Source organism: Phoca vitulina, unplaced genomic scaffold (genome assembly GCF_004348235.1).
Source record: "Phoca vitulina isolate PV1807 unplaced genomic scaffold, GSC_HSeal_1.0 scaffold35, whole genome shotgun sequence".
Classification (NCBI taxonomy): domain Eukaryota; kingdom Metazoa; phylum Chordata; class Mammalia; order Carnivora; family Phocidae; genus Phoca; species Phoca vitulina.
The window spans coordinates 11,865,729-11,881,586 of record NW_022589738.1 but is presented as its reverse complement, the minus strand read 5'-3'; the positions used below and the strand labels follow the sequence as shown (position 1 = coordinate 11,881,586).

Below are 15,858 nucleotides of genomic sequence, written 5' to 3'. Positions count from 1 at the left end.
CTCTAACCCATGCAGTCAACCCACCATAAGGCCTATGCCTACTTACCTAGATGCGCCACATTTGGTCCCTTATTATAGCTAAACTCACACCTGTCCCAAACAGAAACCATTCTGCTTTCTACAAACCTCTACTTATGCCACTTTCTCCATCTGAGAGCCTTCAGTGATCCTCCCAGGGCACTACTTGTCAAAATCCCATCATTCTCCAAGGCAGATTCTGTCCATTTGACTTTCCAAAATTCCCCAGCTAGATGAGCTCTCTCCCTTGGCCCCACAGCACTTAATTTAAACTTCTAGTACTTTTAGTCCAGTGCTGTCCAATAGAGATCTATTGGTGAACTGCATACTTAACCTTAAATTCTCTAGTAGCCACACTGAAATTAAAAAGAAATAGGTGAAATTAATTTTAATGTTTTATTTAACTTAATATGTCCAAAATACGAATATTTCAACATGTAATATAAAAATGGAAATATTTTTTCATATTAAATCTTCAACATCTATGTATTTTATACTTGGAGCACATCTCCATTTAGACTACCCACATCTGAAGTGCGCAAGTGGCTGTTTTATTGGATAGTGCATGGCTAACTCTTTCAAGCCCCAAATTGGGAGGCTTGCTTCACTCCCACTCCTCTATGCCCATTTAAACGTGAAACTTTAATACTTGAGGCTAAGGATTATTCCTTCCTTATACTGGTATCCCCTAGAGCAGGAGTCAGAAAACCATAGCCCATGGGTCAAATTGGGCTGCCCACCTTTTTTTGTAAATAAAGTTTCATTTGAAGATAGCTTTGCTTCTTTATTTACATTTGTCTATGCTGATTTCACATGACAATGGCAAAGCTGAGTAGTTGCAACTGGGACCATAAGGCCCACAAAGCCGAAAATATTTATTATCTGTTCCTTTATAGAAATGGTTTGCTGACCCCTTTCCTAGAGCAGTGATTCCCAAAGTGTGGTCAGTGCGCCGGCGCTGATCAGCAAACTGTTATCAGTCCAAGATGAGAAGAAGCTTGCGTCAGAATGTAAATAATGAAAAAGAAACAGGACTTTCTTAATGAAGAAAACAGTATTATTAGTTAACGGCCTGGCACTAGCTCCTTATCTCACCACGACCATTTAATTGACTTTATTGTACCTTCTGCCATGTAATTTAAAACATTTTATAAGCAAAGATAATCATTTTTTAAATGCTTCTGGGTCTTCGCTGGGCTAAGGCAGTCTCTCTGACTCATGTCGTACATATAATCTCTATATTTTCTTACCGGATTTGGTTTTGGTTTTATATTTATGCATTTAAACCAAATAGAAGTTTTAATATTATTTATGTAACTTTCCTTTCCTTTCTTCTGTATATCCAGCAGCATCATTTAAACCTCACTTTCTCTCACTAAAATGAATGTTCTTTTCTATATAGTAAACCATATATACTAGAATTTATTTTTGGATTCTCTATTGTTCCACTGGCCTATTTGTCTGTTTTTAAGTCGATATGGGATTGACTCAATTAGTGACTTCATAGCTTTATTAGTTATGTATTACCACAAATGTAGAGGCATAAAACAGCATACAATTATTACCTCACAGTTTCTGCAGTGTCAGGAATCTGGGCACAGCTTAACTGGGTCTTCTGTTTCAGAGTCTCACAAAGCTTCCACCAAGGGGTCAGGTGGCTGCAGTTTCATCCAAGGCCTACATGAGGAAGGATCTGCCTCCAAGATCACTTGATTGTCGGCATCATTCTGTTGCTTGCAGGCTGCCAAACTGGGGGCCTCAGTTTCTTGCTGGCAGTCAGTCAGAGCTGCCCTCAGTTCCTTGCCATGTGGCCCTCTCCATAGGGCAGATCACAATATGGAATCTTACTTCCTCAAAGCCAACCAGGGAAAGAGTCTCTCAGGAAGATAGACTTTACAGTCTTATCTAATGTAATCATGAACATGTATTCACAGGCATCTGAACATCTTTGTTGTATTCAATTAGAAGCAAGTCATAGGTCCTGCTCAGACCCAAGTGGAGGAGGTTACACAAGGGCATGAATACCAGGAAGTAGGGGATCATGGCAGCCATCTTATAGTCTGTCTGCCACAAGAGTATATTCTGATAACTGGTAGGGCACATACTTCCGTTTTCACCCCAATTTCTCTTGATTTTTCAGGCACTTGTTCTTCTATATAAACATTATTATTTTATCAAGTGTTACTCCTACCCCTCAAAAAAGTCCTATTGGGATTCTATTTGGAATGACACTAAACACATTTTTAGAAAACTGGTATTTTTATGATATCAAATCTCCCCACTCAAGTACATAATGTCCTTTAATCTGTTTAGATCTTATTTTATGACCTTCAATAAAACTTTAGTTTTCTTCATATAAGAGCCTTACCTTTCTTGTTAGCTTTATTCTAAAGTAGTTATGGTATCTGTTGTTACTGAGACTGGAATTTTTCCTCTCTCCTTTTCTAAGACTTATGCTAAAATAATGAAAAGCAAGTAATTTTTGTATTTTTATCTTGTATCCAATTGGTCACTTTACCAAATTCTCTTTGTAGTTTTTTTTTTAACTAGAATCTATTGGGTTTCTTAGTATACAACAATTATATCCATGAAAAGATCCAACATAAAGGTTTTTTGTTTGTTTGTTTTATTCCATTGGCTAGATAAACCAAAATCATAAATAATCACGGTAAGAAAGAATCCTTGTCTAGTTCCCAACTGACTCAAATATTTTTAATATTTTATTATTTTTAAAAACAAATATTTACTGTTGGTTTTAACATTTCTTGAGTGGAAATCAGCTCTGTTAATAAAAGAATAATGGTAGATACTCTACCCTCAAAGAAGTGGTGCATAACTCCCCACTCCTTAAGTGTGAGCTAGGCATAGTGACTTTCTTCCAAAGAATACAGTATGGGAAGATGGAAAGAGAGTAACTTTACTATCTCAGCCAGGTAATCAAGGTCAATATCAACAGCAGTAAGTCATCTTGACAGTATGCACCCTTCATATGATGTCATAAAAATGGCACTTAACCTCTGTGGTCTTCTTTCCCAAAACACATCACCCTAGTAACCATGAGAAAAACATCAGACAAATCCCAACAGAGGGCCACTGTACAAAGTATATGACCCTTACTCTCCAAAAATTGTCACTCATCAAAAACAAGGAAAGTCTGAGAAATTGTCATAGCCAAAAGAAGTCTAAATGTAATACTACTAAATGTAATATAGTAGTCTAAATTGGATATTAGGTAAAAACTCAGAAAAATCTAAATGAAGTGTGGACTTTAGTTAATAATGTATCAATCCTGGTTCACTAACTATAACAAATGTACGATACTAATATAAGATGTTAATAGTGGCAAAAACTGGTTACATGGTATATGGAAACTATGTACTATCTCCACAATTTTTCTGTAAATCTAGAACTGTTCTAAAATTAAAAGTTCATTGAAAAATAATAAGGAAAGTCATCAATACTTCATTTAATTTTAAGTGACAGATTTATATTTATTTATCCTACGTAAGAATACTCTTATTTCAATGACAGAGCTAAACTCAATGACTTAAACTCATTATATCTTTGGTTCCTATTCAAGCCCTTTTGCAATCCCAGCTCTGGAATCCAAAAAGTTAATCATCCTTGATTTTCAGGATAGGGAGTGTTATGATCAATTTACTCATTTAACAAATAGACATAGTACCTCCCACGTGCAAGATATTAAGAAAAAAAGCAACACTCTACACCATGAGGAATAATGTTGCCACAACATGTGTGTGTCACACTTTACAAAGCACTTGAATGGGGCGCCTGGGTGGTTCAGTCAGTTTAGCGTTCAGCTCAGATTATGATCGCGGGGTCCTGGGATCGAGCCCCACATTGGGCTCCCTGCTCAGCGGAGAGCCTGCTTCTCCCTCTCCCACTGCTGCTCCCCCTGCTTGTGTGCTCTCTCTCTCTCTCAGTCTGTCAAATAAATAAATAAAATCTTAAAAAAAATTTTTTTAAAAAAACACTTGAATGTCATTTAACTTTCAAACACCTGACTAAGGTGGATAAGCATGGATCTCAATTCTGAAGGGGGAACTGAGGCTCAGAGACACTTATGTGACTTGCCTAAGATCACACAGCAAATGTGCAAATCAAGACTTCACATAGGACTGATTTCGAATTCCCTACAAGAGAGGGCAATAGTTAAAAGAATACCAAGTGAATGATACAGTTTAGAATATGAAACAGAAATTGAGTGAAGCAAGAAATCCTCAAAAGTTTCATCAGAAATAGAAAATGAACAGAAGTATTGATGAGGATGTGCAAGGAACATTTACCACCCAGACTCATATTATCGAGCTTTAGGTTCCTTTTCAATGCAACGGGGTCTACCTTTGGGAAGTCCTGGAACAATCCCTGGAAATCAGAAATTCTCAAATAATCTTTGTGGAATGACTAGAACAATTAACTGACCCAGGAATTCTGTATATCACCATGATGATATTTGGAGAATGGGAACTAAAGTGCAGAAGCAACTTCATTTCACGGAGAAGCAAGAATTGGTAGTCTGAGGCAAGAATAAAAGTCTCTATACTTCTGGGGAAAGGAAAATTGATTATTCAATAGGCATGGTAACTAGTAACCACCAGCACCCACTTTTAAACCTATTTGATCAATGGCAATTCACCTCAGTCTAATTATCAATGACAACTCAACTTGCTTCAGGGAACATACTTCTGAAAGCCAATTACAATGACAGTCTCACACAATTCAAGGTCAACCAAGCAGTAGCAGACACACTGCAGTGAACACACTTTTCAGAGTCAATCTGACAACAGTCTCACCCAAATGGTTCTAAGGCCAAGGTCAACCACTCATGCCTCTGTAACCAAAGCCACCCCCAAACATGACCACACTTCCCAAAAAGATCAGAAATCTGCTTTACTCATAAACTGCTCTCTCCTATTTTGCTTTTTGTTTTATATATTGGATAATAGTCAAATCTTTGGACCGAGGGCAAATCATGACTCTTCTTAACTTCTTCTAAGTGCAACTGTGAACAGAAATAGATTCACCCTGAAGAAAAGAAACTACTCCAAACTCCAAGAGTTCAGTTGGAGACCCTTGCCAGAGACCAGTTCAGTGGGTAAGAAAAATACTAGATGGGCTACATCTTGCTTGTGGAATCTTCTCAAACTAGCCTTATGGTACCACAGATCACATGACAGGAAAGCATACATATGGTAAAAATTTATTTATAACAAACTGCATCACGGACCACAGAATCACACCCCAGGAATCAGAATCACCTTGTGAATGGTTTTAAAAAAATACATACCCAGGCTGCTCTCCAGATCAATTAAAATCACAACTTCAGGAAATAGGACCATACATCTTTTAAAAGTCCCTTAGTGATTCTGACGAGCACGCCTATAGTTAGAAATGACTAGCAAGGTCTCCCAAGGGTGACAAGGACACTTCGATTTACTAAGAGACACTGGAAACCTAGCTTCAGACTTTGGAGCAAAGCAGAACAAATCAATAAGCCAACACTAGATACTCAACAGCTAGATATTCCCTAGCAATCTCCAGATACAGGAGACTCAAGGTGAACCAGGCCTGCTATTATATATTGAGTTCTCTTAGAATCAATGTTTCTCAATCCTACTTGAATTGCTCAATCACCTGGGAGATAATTTAAAAGATAGAAATCCTGGTACCCAACTCCAGACCAACTGATTCAGAATCTCTTAGGGTGAAACCTAAGCATACATTTTAGGTCTCCTTAGGCAATTCTGATGGGCACACAGGGTTGAGAATCACTGATCTAGATTGCTCAATTAGTATCTGTACTTGACCCACTCCATCTTCTAGTAAAAGGCACCTGCAATTTCTCCTAAAACAGATGATGAAAACACCCACTATGTCTTACAGAAAGCACTAAAGAAAATCGTCCACAATAGAACTGTGATCCTTAATTCTACCACCAAACTATTCAACATGCTTTCATGTTCAACTGATCAAATAACGAAAAGGGAAACCAAAGAAAAACCCCCTCCTATCTTTTCCCCCATATCCTTTTCTTGATGAATATTGGGGTTCTATATAAAAGAGGCCAAAAATGTTGAGCCAATAATGAAAAGCTTTCTGTTGCAGCAAGGGGGATAACAGCCAAAAAAAGAAAAAATTTTTTAGACTTATTTATTTTAGAGGTGGGGGGGAGCATCTTAAGCAGACTCCATGCTGAGCAAGGAGCCCAGTTTGGGGTTCAATCTCAAACCCAAGATCATGACCTGAGCCAAAACCAAGAGTCAAACACTTAACTGACTACGTCTCCCAAGTGCCCCCCCAAAAAAAGAAATTTAAGAGCAGTAATCCAACGATCTGCTTGCCATGAGGAGAGAACCCAAATCAGAAGCTGCTGTAATGGGAACAAAGGAGGAAAAGACATATGAATATATTTTAAAGTGTGCTTCAAATTGGTTTAGCAGTGCATTAGTCATCCATGTCAAGGGTTTAATACATTTAAACAAAGAAACACAGTCAGAGATGACTTTCAAATCTCAGCACCATCTGAGGTGCTTACTTAAAACAGTATATAATGCTGAACAGTCAATGAATCATAAGTAATGTAGCTCGTGGTAGGGTCAAATCAAGAACTCTGGCTATAATTAAAATTGAGGAAAGTATTTCATTCTAATTGGACAAAAATTCAGCTAGTTTCTAAGCAACTACTAAGTGGAAAAGACTTAATGTTCCCCAAATGCTATAAAAGGTAGTGCACATATCTTAACTACATATTGCATATGGGAAGTAAAGTTGATTAAGAAAAGACTGTTCAGATTATAATGTACAAGTCCTATAATAAACATGAAGGGTTATCATTGTGGTAACAGAAAAAAGGCAGAGCGATAACCCGGTTAACATCATACTTTGAACTCTGGTGCTTCCACATTAAATTAATACAGCAAGGTCTGAATTAGGTCAGAAGGCACATGGGCCTTCACCTGGTGGGAAGAAATTAGAAGAGCAGAAAAAGCAGCAGCAACCTTCAGAGCTTCATTCTCATTTATCCAACTCTAGTCCCTGATGGCCATGTGACCTTAAACAGGCTGTGCCTTAGTTAGCCTGTTCCAACCTAGAACACTCCCCTTGACATCCAAAAGCTTTTTAAAAATTGGAAAGTAGATACCAGTATCTACTAGAACAGCCCAACTATTGCCATTTTAGATGCTCTAGTCAATCACTCACCAACAACTATGTATTTAATTAGTACCATGCAATGAAGAGATAGAAATATAAAGGACTTTCAGTTAAAGATGATGGATTGAACACATCCATTTACCTTGGCTATCTCCCAAAACTCCACTGAAATGACACTAAAAGGATTTTTTAAACCCACAGTAACAAAGAGAATGGAAGAGGAGACAAATGCAATGACATTTTGGAAGCTGAGAAAAAGCCAGATCTTATGGCAGCTATGAGAAAAGCCAAGAAGAAAATATTTGCACACAAGCACCCACAAAAGGCAGCTTCATGCACACCTGGAACTGGGGATGAAAAGGGGCTAAAATAAGGAGGATCTGGTAAAAAAAAAAAATCTTTTGGAAAAGTAATTAGATCCCCTCCATCTTCTGTCTCTGGCCTTTCCCCATTCCAGCATAGGCTCAGATTTATTTTCTAGGGAAGGTGAATGAAACAAAGGGTCTCTGAACTGTGAAACAAAAGCACAGTGGACATAGATTCTATACTTCAAATAGGAGCCTAACAAAGGCTTATATACCGCACATGAAGACATCCAAATTCCTAACCTTTTTCATTCAAAGAGAGGATTAGAAGATGCTTCTGTAGGAAATCTGATCAGACCAAGGGAAAAGACCTAGAGATATTGACCTTGGTTCCAAAACTCAATTGTCCAGCCAAATCACCCAACTTAAAATCAACAAACTCCCACTTCATATACTAGGAGCTTCCAATCAGCTTAGTGCTCTACTCTTAAACATGTACAGAACAAAGAGCAAAAGTTTATCAGAAATTGGAGGTCTGTGGGGCGCCTGAGTGGCTCAGTTGTTAAGCGTCTGCCTTCGGCTCAGGTCATGATCCCAGGGTCCTGGGATCGAGCCCCGCATTGGGCTCCTGCTCAGCGGGAAGCCTGCTTCTCCCTCTCCCACTCATCCTGCTTGTGTTCCCTCTCTCGCTGTCTCTCTGTCAAATAAATAAATAAAATCTTAAAAAAAAGAAATTGGAGGTCTGTAATATGCCAGAAAACAGAGAAGTTTGAAGGAAATTATACAGAAGAAGCAAACTTAAAAAAATCATTAACATTGCCAGAGGGATTTTAAAAAGATACTACATTTTTGAAACAAGAGCAAGATGCTAGGAAAAGGAATATTCAGATCTCAAAAAGGAGCCCCTAGAAATCAACATATAAAAAAAAATGACAAATGCAACAGCAGGCAAAATCAAGTGGGAGCGATGTCCCATAAAGTAGAGCCAAAAAGATGAAGAGGTGGGGCGCCTGGCTGGCTCAGTTGGTGGAGCGTGCGACTCTTGATCTTGGGGGTTGTGAGTTCGAGCCCCATGTTGGGTGTAGAGATTACTTAAAAATAAAATCTTAAATAAAAGATGAAGAGGTAAAAAATAGGAAAGAAAATTAGAGAATCTAAGAGGTACAACATTGAAAGGGAGAATAGGGAAAATGAAAGTAATCAAAAAAAACAATTCAAGAAAATTTCCCCAAACTGAAGGACCTCAGTTACCAGATTGAAAGGATCTACAGGAAGGAAATAAAAAGAAACATATAACAAGACATATGCTGGTGAAATTTCAGAGCACCAAGAACAAGAAAGAGTTTTCAAAATCTTTCAGAGAAGGAAAAGCAGAATTTAAGAATTAGAGTAAGATTTGATTTCTCAACAGTAACAAGAGCAAGAACACTGGGAGGAGGGGAGGAGACAGCAACAATTCTGAGGGTAAATGATTTACAAACTAGAATTCTATACTCAGCCAAACTATCAAATTAAGTGCAAGAGCAAAATAAGATTTTCACACCTGCAAGACCTCAAAATAGTAACCTACCATGCATTCTTTTCCAGAAAGTTACTAGAAGATTTGCTCCACCGAAATGAAAAAACAAACCAAGAAAGAGAAAAACAGGACATATAGGAAACTGAGGATCCAACATAAAAGGAGACTGGATTCCCCAAGATGATGGTAAACGGAGATTAAAATGATGTTAGCTCTTTCAAAGGCTCAGAGAAGACTAGTGCAAATTGAAGGTCAGAATGCTCTAGGAGAAATGTCTCCAATGGGAACTGATAGGATTCATGAAGTGTTGAACATACTGAGTGAAGATACACAGCTCTTGGGGAGAGTATGGGGATAAATTAGGGGCAAACATGGAAAAGGATATAAACAAAGGATATAAAACAAGGCAATTTTTAACTACAGGGAGAACAAAAAGCTGTGCAAGCCGTCATAATATACACACTAAATGGCTCAGCTGTGAGTAGGCTTACCTAGTGAGCAGGCTTAAATTAATGTAAACACTGACTAGTGCTCTAACCAGAACGATATATAATAATGATAAACGATATATTGGGGTCTACCCCAATATGGAAAGGATGTGAGTGTGAGAGAGCTAAATCTTCATCTTCCATAGTGGGAAGACAATATATAACACCTAATACCAAAAAGTTGAGAAGTAGTAGAACAAGTGCATCACTTAAAAATGAAGCAGCAGCTAGCAAAAGTGGGTAAACATTCTATTGAGATACCTGGCATATAAAAGCCATTTAATGAATGTTTATTGAATTAGACTGATATGCAAAATAGTAAGTATAAACTTTAGTATGTGCCAAGATTCAAACACTTGGAAAAATGTTAGGTAATGCTCTTTAAGATATTTTTCTCCTCTATTTAACCTAAGGACCTAAACTTTCTGGATGACAAAAGAAAAAAGAAAAACATTTTGACCATTATTCTTTTAAATCCTCCCCAAGAAAGGTTGGTGATGCTTACCAAATGAAAAAAAGAATCACTCATATTTCGCCATAAGAAAATTTGATAGCACTATTGAAGAGCTAATTAGGTCCTTGGATATTCAAAGAAGAAATCAAATCCAATATATGCTGGAATGAAGCAAAGGGTATTTCTCCTCACACATTATTTAGTGGATTTAGATGCAGTGGATTTAGAACTCACATGAGTGTCTAAAATGCATTAAAAAATTATAAATCAAAACAGAATTTACCTAATAAGTGGCATATTTATAAAGTTGTCCTACTTGTTGTTAAAATAATTATATTTGTTGTGAAGAAGAGATATTTTGCTTTGTAGTAGGACAAAACAGATATCTTTTTTATTCAGTTTAACAAATTAAATTCCAATTCCAATTTTAGATTTTAGATAACTAAAATGTCCGGCAAACTAGCTGACCATAAAAATATAGTAACCGAACTATCATTAGGATAAGCAATTTTTTATAAAGTCCTCTATCCCATGTTTGTATACATCAATGTCAAGAACACATTAAATCACCGCAGGTAGACTGAAAAGAACACTGTTTTTAAAAGCCTCCCGATTAAGGTAAATTGAAATAAATAAATGAGCCCAAGAGTAGTCAATAAAATTTCATTTATTCATTCATTCGTTAAGTAAATACTTTCTGGGTAAACCTATTATGTGCCAGGCACTATTTGCTAATCTTTGAAGCAGAGGACAACTTACTCCTAGGTGTTTTTTTTTTTCCTCCTCTTCTATAAATCTGAAAATGAAACACATAAATCAGGGAAAATAAAGGATCCATTTACCTAGCATTCAGGTGATATCATTTACTGGAAGACAAATCATCTTATCCACTTAGACACTATTATATAAAGAACTACCTACCTTTCATCTTCAAAAAAGAATTACAGTACACCAGAGAGATTGTTTTTCTTCTCACATGGGATTGTGTTGAGCATGCTCTCGTATGGTGGTTGCAAACACCCGTGAACACAGTTAGTTTTGCATAAGACTCTATTTTTCTTCATAGGATTTATTGTCAAGTCCGATAGTGTAGAGGTTGCAGGCACTGTTAATATTTTGAGCCAGAGAATTCTTTGCTGTGAGGGCCTGTCCTGTGCTTTATAGGATGTTTAGCAGCACCTGTGGCCTCTATCCACTAGATGCCAATAGCACTCCATCCCCAGCTGTGACCCAAAAGGTCTCCAGACATTGCCAAATGTCAGAAGATGGGTGGGCAATAAGGTCCCCTGTTGAGAACCACTGCTTTAGAGGAACACCTCAGAAGGGGAGAGTGATTGTAGACAGAAGAGGAGGCCAGATAAAACAAAGATCTCTTCCCTAACATTAGACTTCTGCTTTAGTAAATGCTCAGGTACATCCACTTCTTGATGCCACTGGCCTACCACCATTTTAAGCTCAAATGTCTTCTTTCTTTTTTTTTTCCAAAGATTTTATTTATTTATTTGACAGAGAGAGACACAGCAAGAGAGGGAACACAATCAGAGGGAGTGGGAGAGGGAGAAGCAGGCTTCCCGCAGAGCAGGGTGCCCAATGCGGGGCTCGATCCCAGGACCCTGGGACCATGACCTGAGCTGAAGGCAGACGCTTAACGACTGAGCCACCCAGGCGCCCCAAGCTCAAATGTCTTCTGATCCTAAGTCTAAACTGAAGGAAGGGAAGAGAGGTAGTCCTATTAAAACAATTCACAAAAAACACAAAGGAAACAATTCTGTCTAGTCTTCCCTCCATCTTCCACTTAAAAGAACACCAAGGTCATCTTTTTTGTTAATTACCTAATCTAACCCCAAAAGTTTGGACAGATATTGGAGTACCTTCTATGTGCCAGACATAGTTCTAGGTGCTAGAAAAAGATAAATTTCTCAACTGTATTTACTGAATTGATAAATCACTTTAATAAACAGCATTTTCTTCATGATCTTGGATTTGGCAAAAGATTCCTAGATATGACCCTGAAAACACAAGCAACAAAAGAAAAATAGGTAAACTGGACTTTATCAAAATAAACTTTTGTACTTCAAAGGACACCATCAAGAAAGTGAAAAGGCAACACACAGAATAGGAGAAAATATTTGCAAATGATACATCCAATAAGAGCCTTGAATCAACAACATATAAAGGACACATGCAACTCAATAATAACCCAAATAAAAAATGGGCAAAGGATATGAATAGACATTTCTGCAAGAAAGACATACAAATGACCAAGAAGCACATAAAAAGATGCTCAACATCATTAGTTATCAGGAATATTTAACTCAAAACCACAATGAGATACCTATGAGGATGGCTAGAATCACAAAGTCCGATAATAACAAATGTTGGCAACAAGGTAGAGAAATCAGAACCCCATACACTGCTTGGGGCGGGGAGAATAAAAAAAATGGTGCAGTCACTTCGGAAAACAGTATGGCAGGTCTTCAAACAATTAAACATACAGTTACTATATGACCCAGAAATTTCCAGCAAAGAGAATTGAAAATGTTTGTTCATACAAACATTTGTACGTGAACATTTATAGCAGCGTTATTCAAAATATCCAAAAGGTAGAAACAACCCCAATGCCCATCAATGGACAAACGGATGAACGAAATGTGATAGAGTCATACAACGGAGTATTATTTGGCAATAAAAAGAAGGAACACAGAGGAATCTTTAAAATATTACATTAAGTGAAAGAAACCATTCACAAAAGACCACATACTATATGATTTATATGAAATGTTCCGAATAGGGAAATCTACAGAGACAGAAAGTAGATTAGTAACTGCTTGGGGAGGGGAGGGGGATGATAGCTAAATGGTATGGAGTTTCTTTTTTAGGTAATGAAAATGTTCTAAAATTGACTGGGGTGATGGTTGCACATATCTGTGAATATACTAAAAACCACTGAATTGTACATTCTTAAAAGGATGAATTATATGGTATGTGAATTATATTTCAACAAAGCTGTTTTTAAAGAAAGCAACCAGCATTTAAAGTACAATGGAAAACAGGACATTTGGACATTTTATTAATGAGAATGTCTTATTTAAAATACCCTCGAATCTGCAGAGATCTCATTCTTCTGGTTGTGAAATGATTATTGAATGCTATTTAAACTACTGAAAATGCTCCAGGTAAACATTTTATTTATGATTATAAAAAAACTTAGAACGCAGGCATCAAGAACTTCAGAGGACATAAAATGCAGTGCTTGTTTAAAATGTATTAGGGGGCATTAAGTAATTATATGCACGGGGTGGGGGTGGGAGGTAAGCAAGAAGAGTTAAAGAGATCAGATGAAAAGCCTCCTTCTAGAAGACTCCCTTCTTCACCAGCCTGCAGTGATGATTGAAGAACACCTCTCCATATATACTGTAAATCTTATTTTACAGGAAGCTAAAAATAATCACCCATATGATTTACTCCAGTAACAAATAGGAAGTCAAGCAAATACTAAAGTGCCAAACAGAGATTTAAGGAAATAAAAAACTAAACCAGCTCCCAGGAATGGCTACTGGAAAGTTTCGGCAAAAATGTTCAACCTGTGTCGTTTTCAATCCAAATAAAGTCCGTTTCTGTGTCTGCTTTGTGTGATATACCAGTTAATCTAATCCTATCTCACTGCAGAGGAATGTCTGGTCCCCAGAGTCCACAGTTCCCCGACCTGAAGAATCACCAATGCCAGTGACAAGGAAATGCCACGGGGGGGGGGGCATTCATTAGAGATTTTTTTTTTCATCCTTAATAAATCTCAGCTCCTGCCTTGGTCATTACAAACAGTTGGTCATTACAAACAGCCTAGTTCACCATCAAACCAAGTCTTGGTACCTCACACAGTACTGTGCCCGGTTTCAGGCCAAAATTAGGCCTATTTGGGGTGGGGGGGTGGCACAGAGAAAAACAACCAAAGGCGGGATGAGCTTTTTCTACAGAGCCTCAGGTTTCAAAATGACAGCCTTGAAAGGTGAAATGACCCAAATTATTGGGGGGGTGGTGGTAACAGACATTCATTCTCCTGCAGGGTGGCTGTGGCTTGGTGTGGAAATGGGGAACTTGGGAAGGGGGTTTCTACATGGAAAGAGAAACAACAGGGAACGGTCTTTAGGTACCACCCACCCCTCCAAGTGAATCACTGCAGTGTCAGCCCTGCACCGATTCCACGAATTGCCAAACAGGATGAGGTAAGGCACAAGCCTTGCCCCCCCCTCCAGCTACCCCCGCGCGCAGAAGGGCGCATCCCTGCGCGAGGTGCACCACGCAGCCCCCCGAGGCCTCAGCTGAGGGGTTGACGTCACCCTTCTGCATTGAGCTTCAAGGACTGGGAGCAGCACTGGTTAGATGGGGAGTAGAGTTGGGGCGCTATTGCTGTCACCAAGTGGCGTGGGTCTACCCCCAGGACTCTATGGATTGGGTTCGCGCAATAACAGACCAGATGAAGAGCGGAGGGGTGGAGGGGAGTGGGAAAAGGGTCGTAAGACCCACCTCTTGGGTCCCCGGGGAAGCTCAAAGGAGCCTAGTTTATGTAAGACCCTCTCCCCTCAGTGCGTCTCCGCGCGACGGCAGCTCCCTCTCCCCATCAGTGCGCTTGGGGGGCTCTGGTCGCCCTTCCCCAGCCAGGCAGGCACAGGGCTCCTGGTACCTCCCTCTCGCAGCCCCGCGGGGTTGGGAATAACCGGGAATCTGGGATCAGAGGCGGTGCTCCCGCGCCCTCTCCCAGCCAGGTTAGCTCCTAGAGGCACCGCGAACAGGCTGGTAAGGGAGGTCGGGGAGGGGTGTCCAGAGAGGGAAACCGAAGAATAAACCCGCAACTTTCCCTAGAGCCTGACCCTATCCCGCGAGCTTAAAAAAATAAATCAGTGCATTAAAACAAATTTGGGAAAGGTCGACAACCTGCGGTCACCGCCACCACGCAGCCCCTTGCAGCCTGCACCGGGGCGGGGTCCAGGGTCCGAGCAGCCCCAAGCTTGCACCCCGCCATCCTGCAGCCCCAGCCCAGCCCCCTGAGCCTATCTCCTTAAGGAGGGGACCGAGATGAGATTTTTGGTTTGGGTTTTTTCCCCCCCTCTTCCTTTCTCCGAGCATCACTACGGATTGACGGCCGGAGGCCCGGCCACCCGCCCGGCGTGGCCACTCACCCAGAAGACGAAGGAGTAGATGATGAGGAGGGTTTTGAGACAGGTTATCACAGGTTTGGTCTCCATTCTCCTCGATGCCATACTACAGAGCTCCGGCGGCGGCGGCGGCGGCGGGCTGCGGGCGGGCGCGCGGGAGGGGGAAGGAGGCGGGGCGGGGCGGGGCGGGGGCGCGTGCCGCGAGAGGCCCCGTGCGCGCGCAGACGAGGCCGTGCGCGTGCGTGAGCGCGCACTCTGCGGGGCGCCGATTTAAGGATCGGGCGGGCAGCGACTGCGCATGCTGAGAAGGCGGCCCGCGCAGGCAAGACCGCGCAGGCTCAGACCCCCAGGCCAAGAGCCGGGCAGGGCCGCGGGGAGGGAATGGAGGAGCTTGGGGGCAGGGTCGGAGGTCAGCGCAACCTCTTCCAGGCCGCCGTGGGCACGTAAGTTTCTGCTCGATGCACAGTAGGGCTTTACATTTGCAGGGATATCTGCACCTGGCGACACGAGCTTTATTGGTATCCCCGAAAAGCAGTCACGTTTCTCCATTTAGGCGCCCCACCAGGCCTTTTCAGATGGAAGTGGCCCCACAGTCGTGTCCTTGGAACAAGCCGGCCTTGTCTGTGCCAGGAACAGACTGTGACAGGTGGCCAGAGATACAGCTGGAGGGATGGTCAGGAACCTGGGAGCTCAGACACCCCAAACCCTGGCCACGACAGGAAGACCATTTTTTAGAGGTCCTCGTGTG

General features: G+C 40.5%; 1 protein-coding gene across 1 annotated transcript in view; it reads right to left on the bottom strand.

Annotated features, from left to right (window-relative positions):
• TSPAN7 (tetraspanin 7) overlaps positions 1–15,266 on the bottom strand; it is a 124,494-nt gene extending 109,228 nt beyond the window's left edge. The window contains exon 1 of the mRNA XM_032426777.1: positions 15,135–15,266. Coding sequence (XP_032282668.1) covers positions 15,135–15,215 — 81 coding nt within the window. The 5' untranslated portion in view covers positions 15,216–15,266. The remainder of the gene's footprint in view (positions 1–15,134) is intronic.
• Between the last annotated feature and the right edge of the window lie 592 nt (positions 15,267–15,858).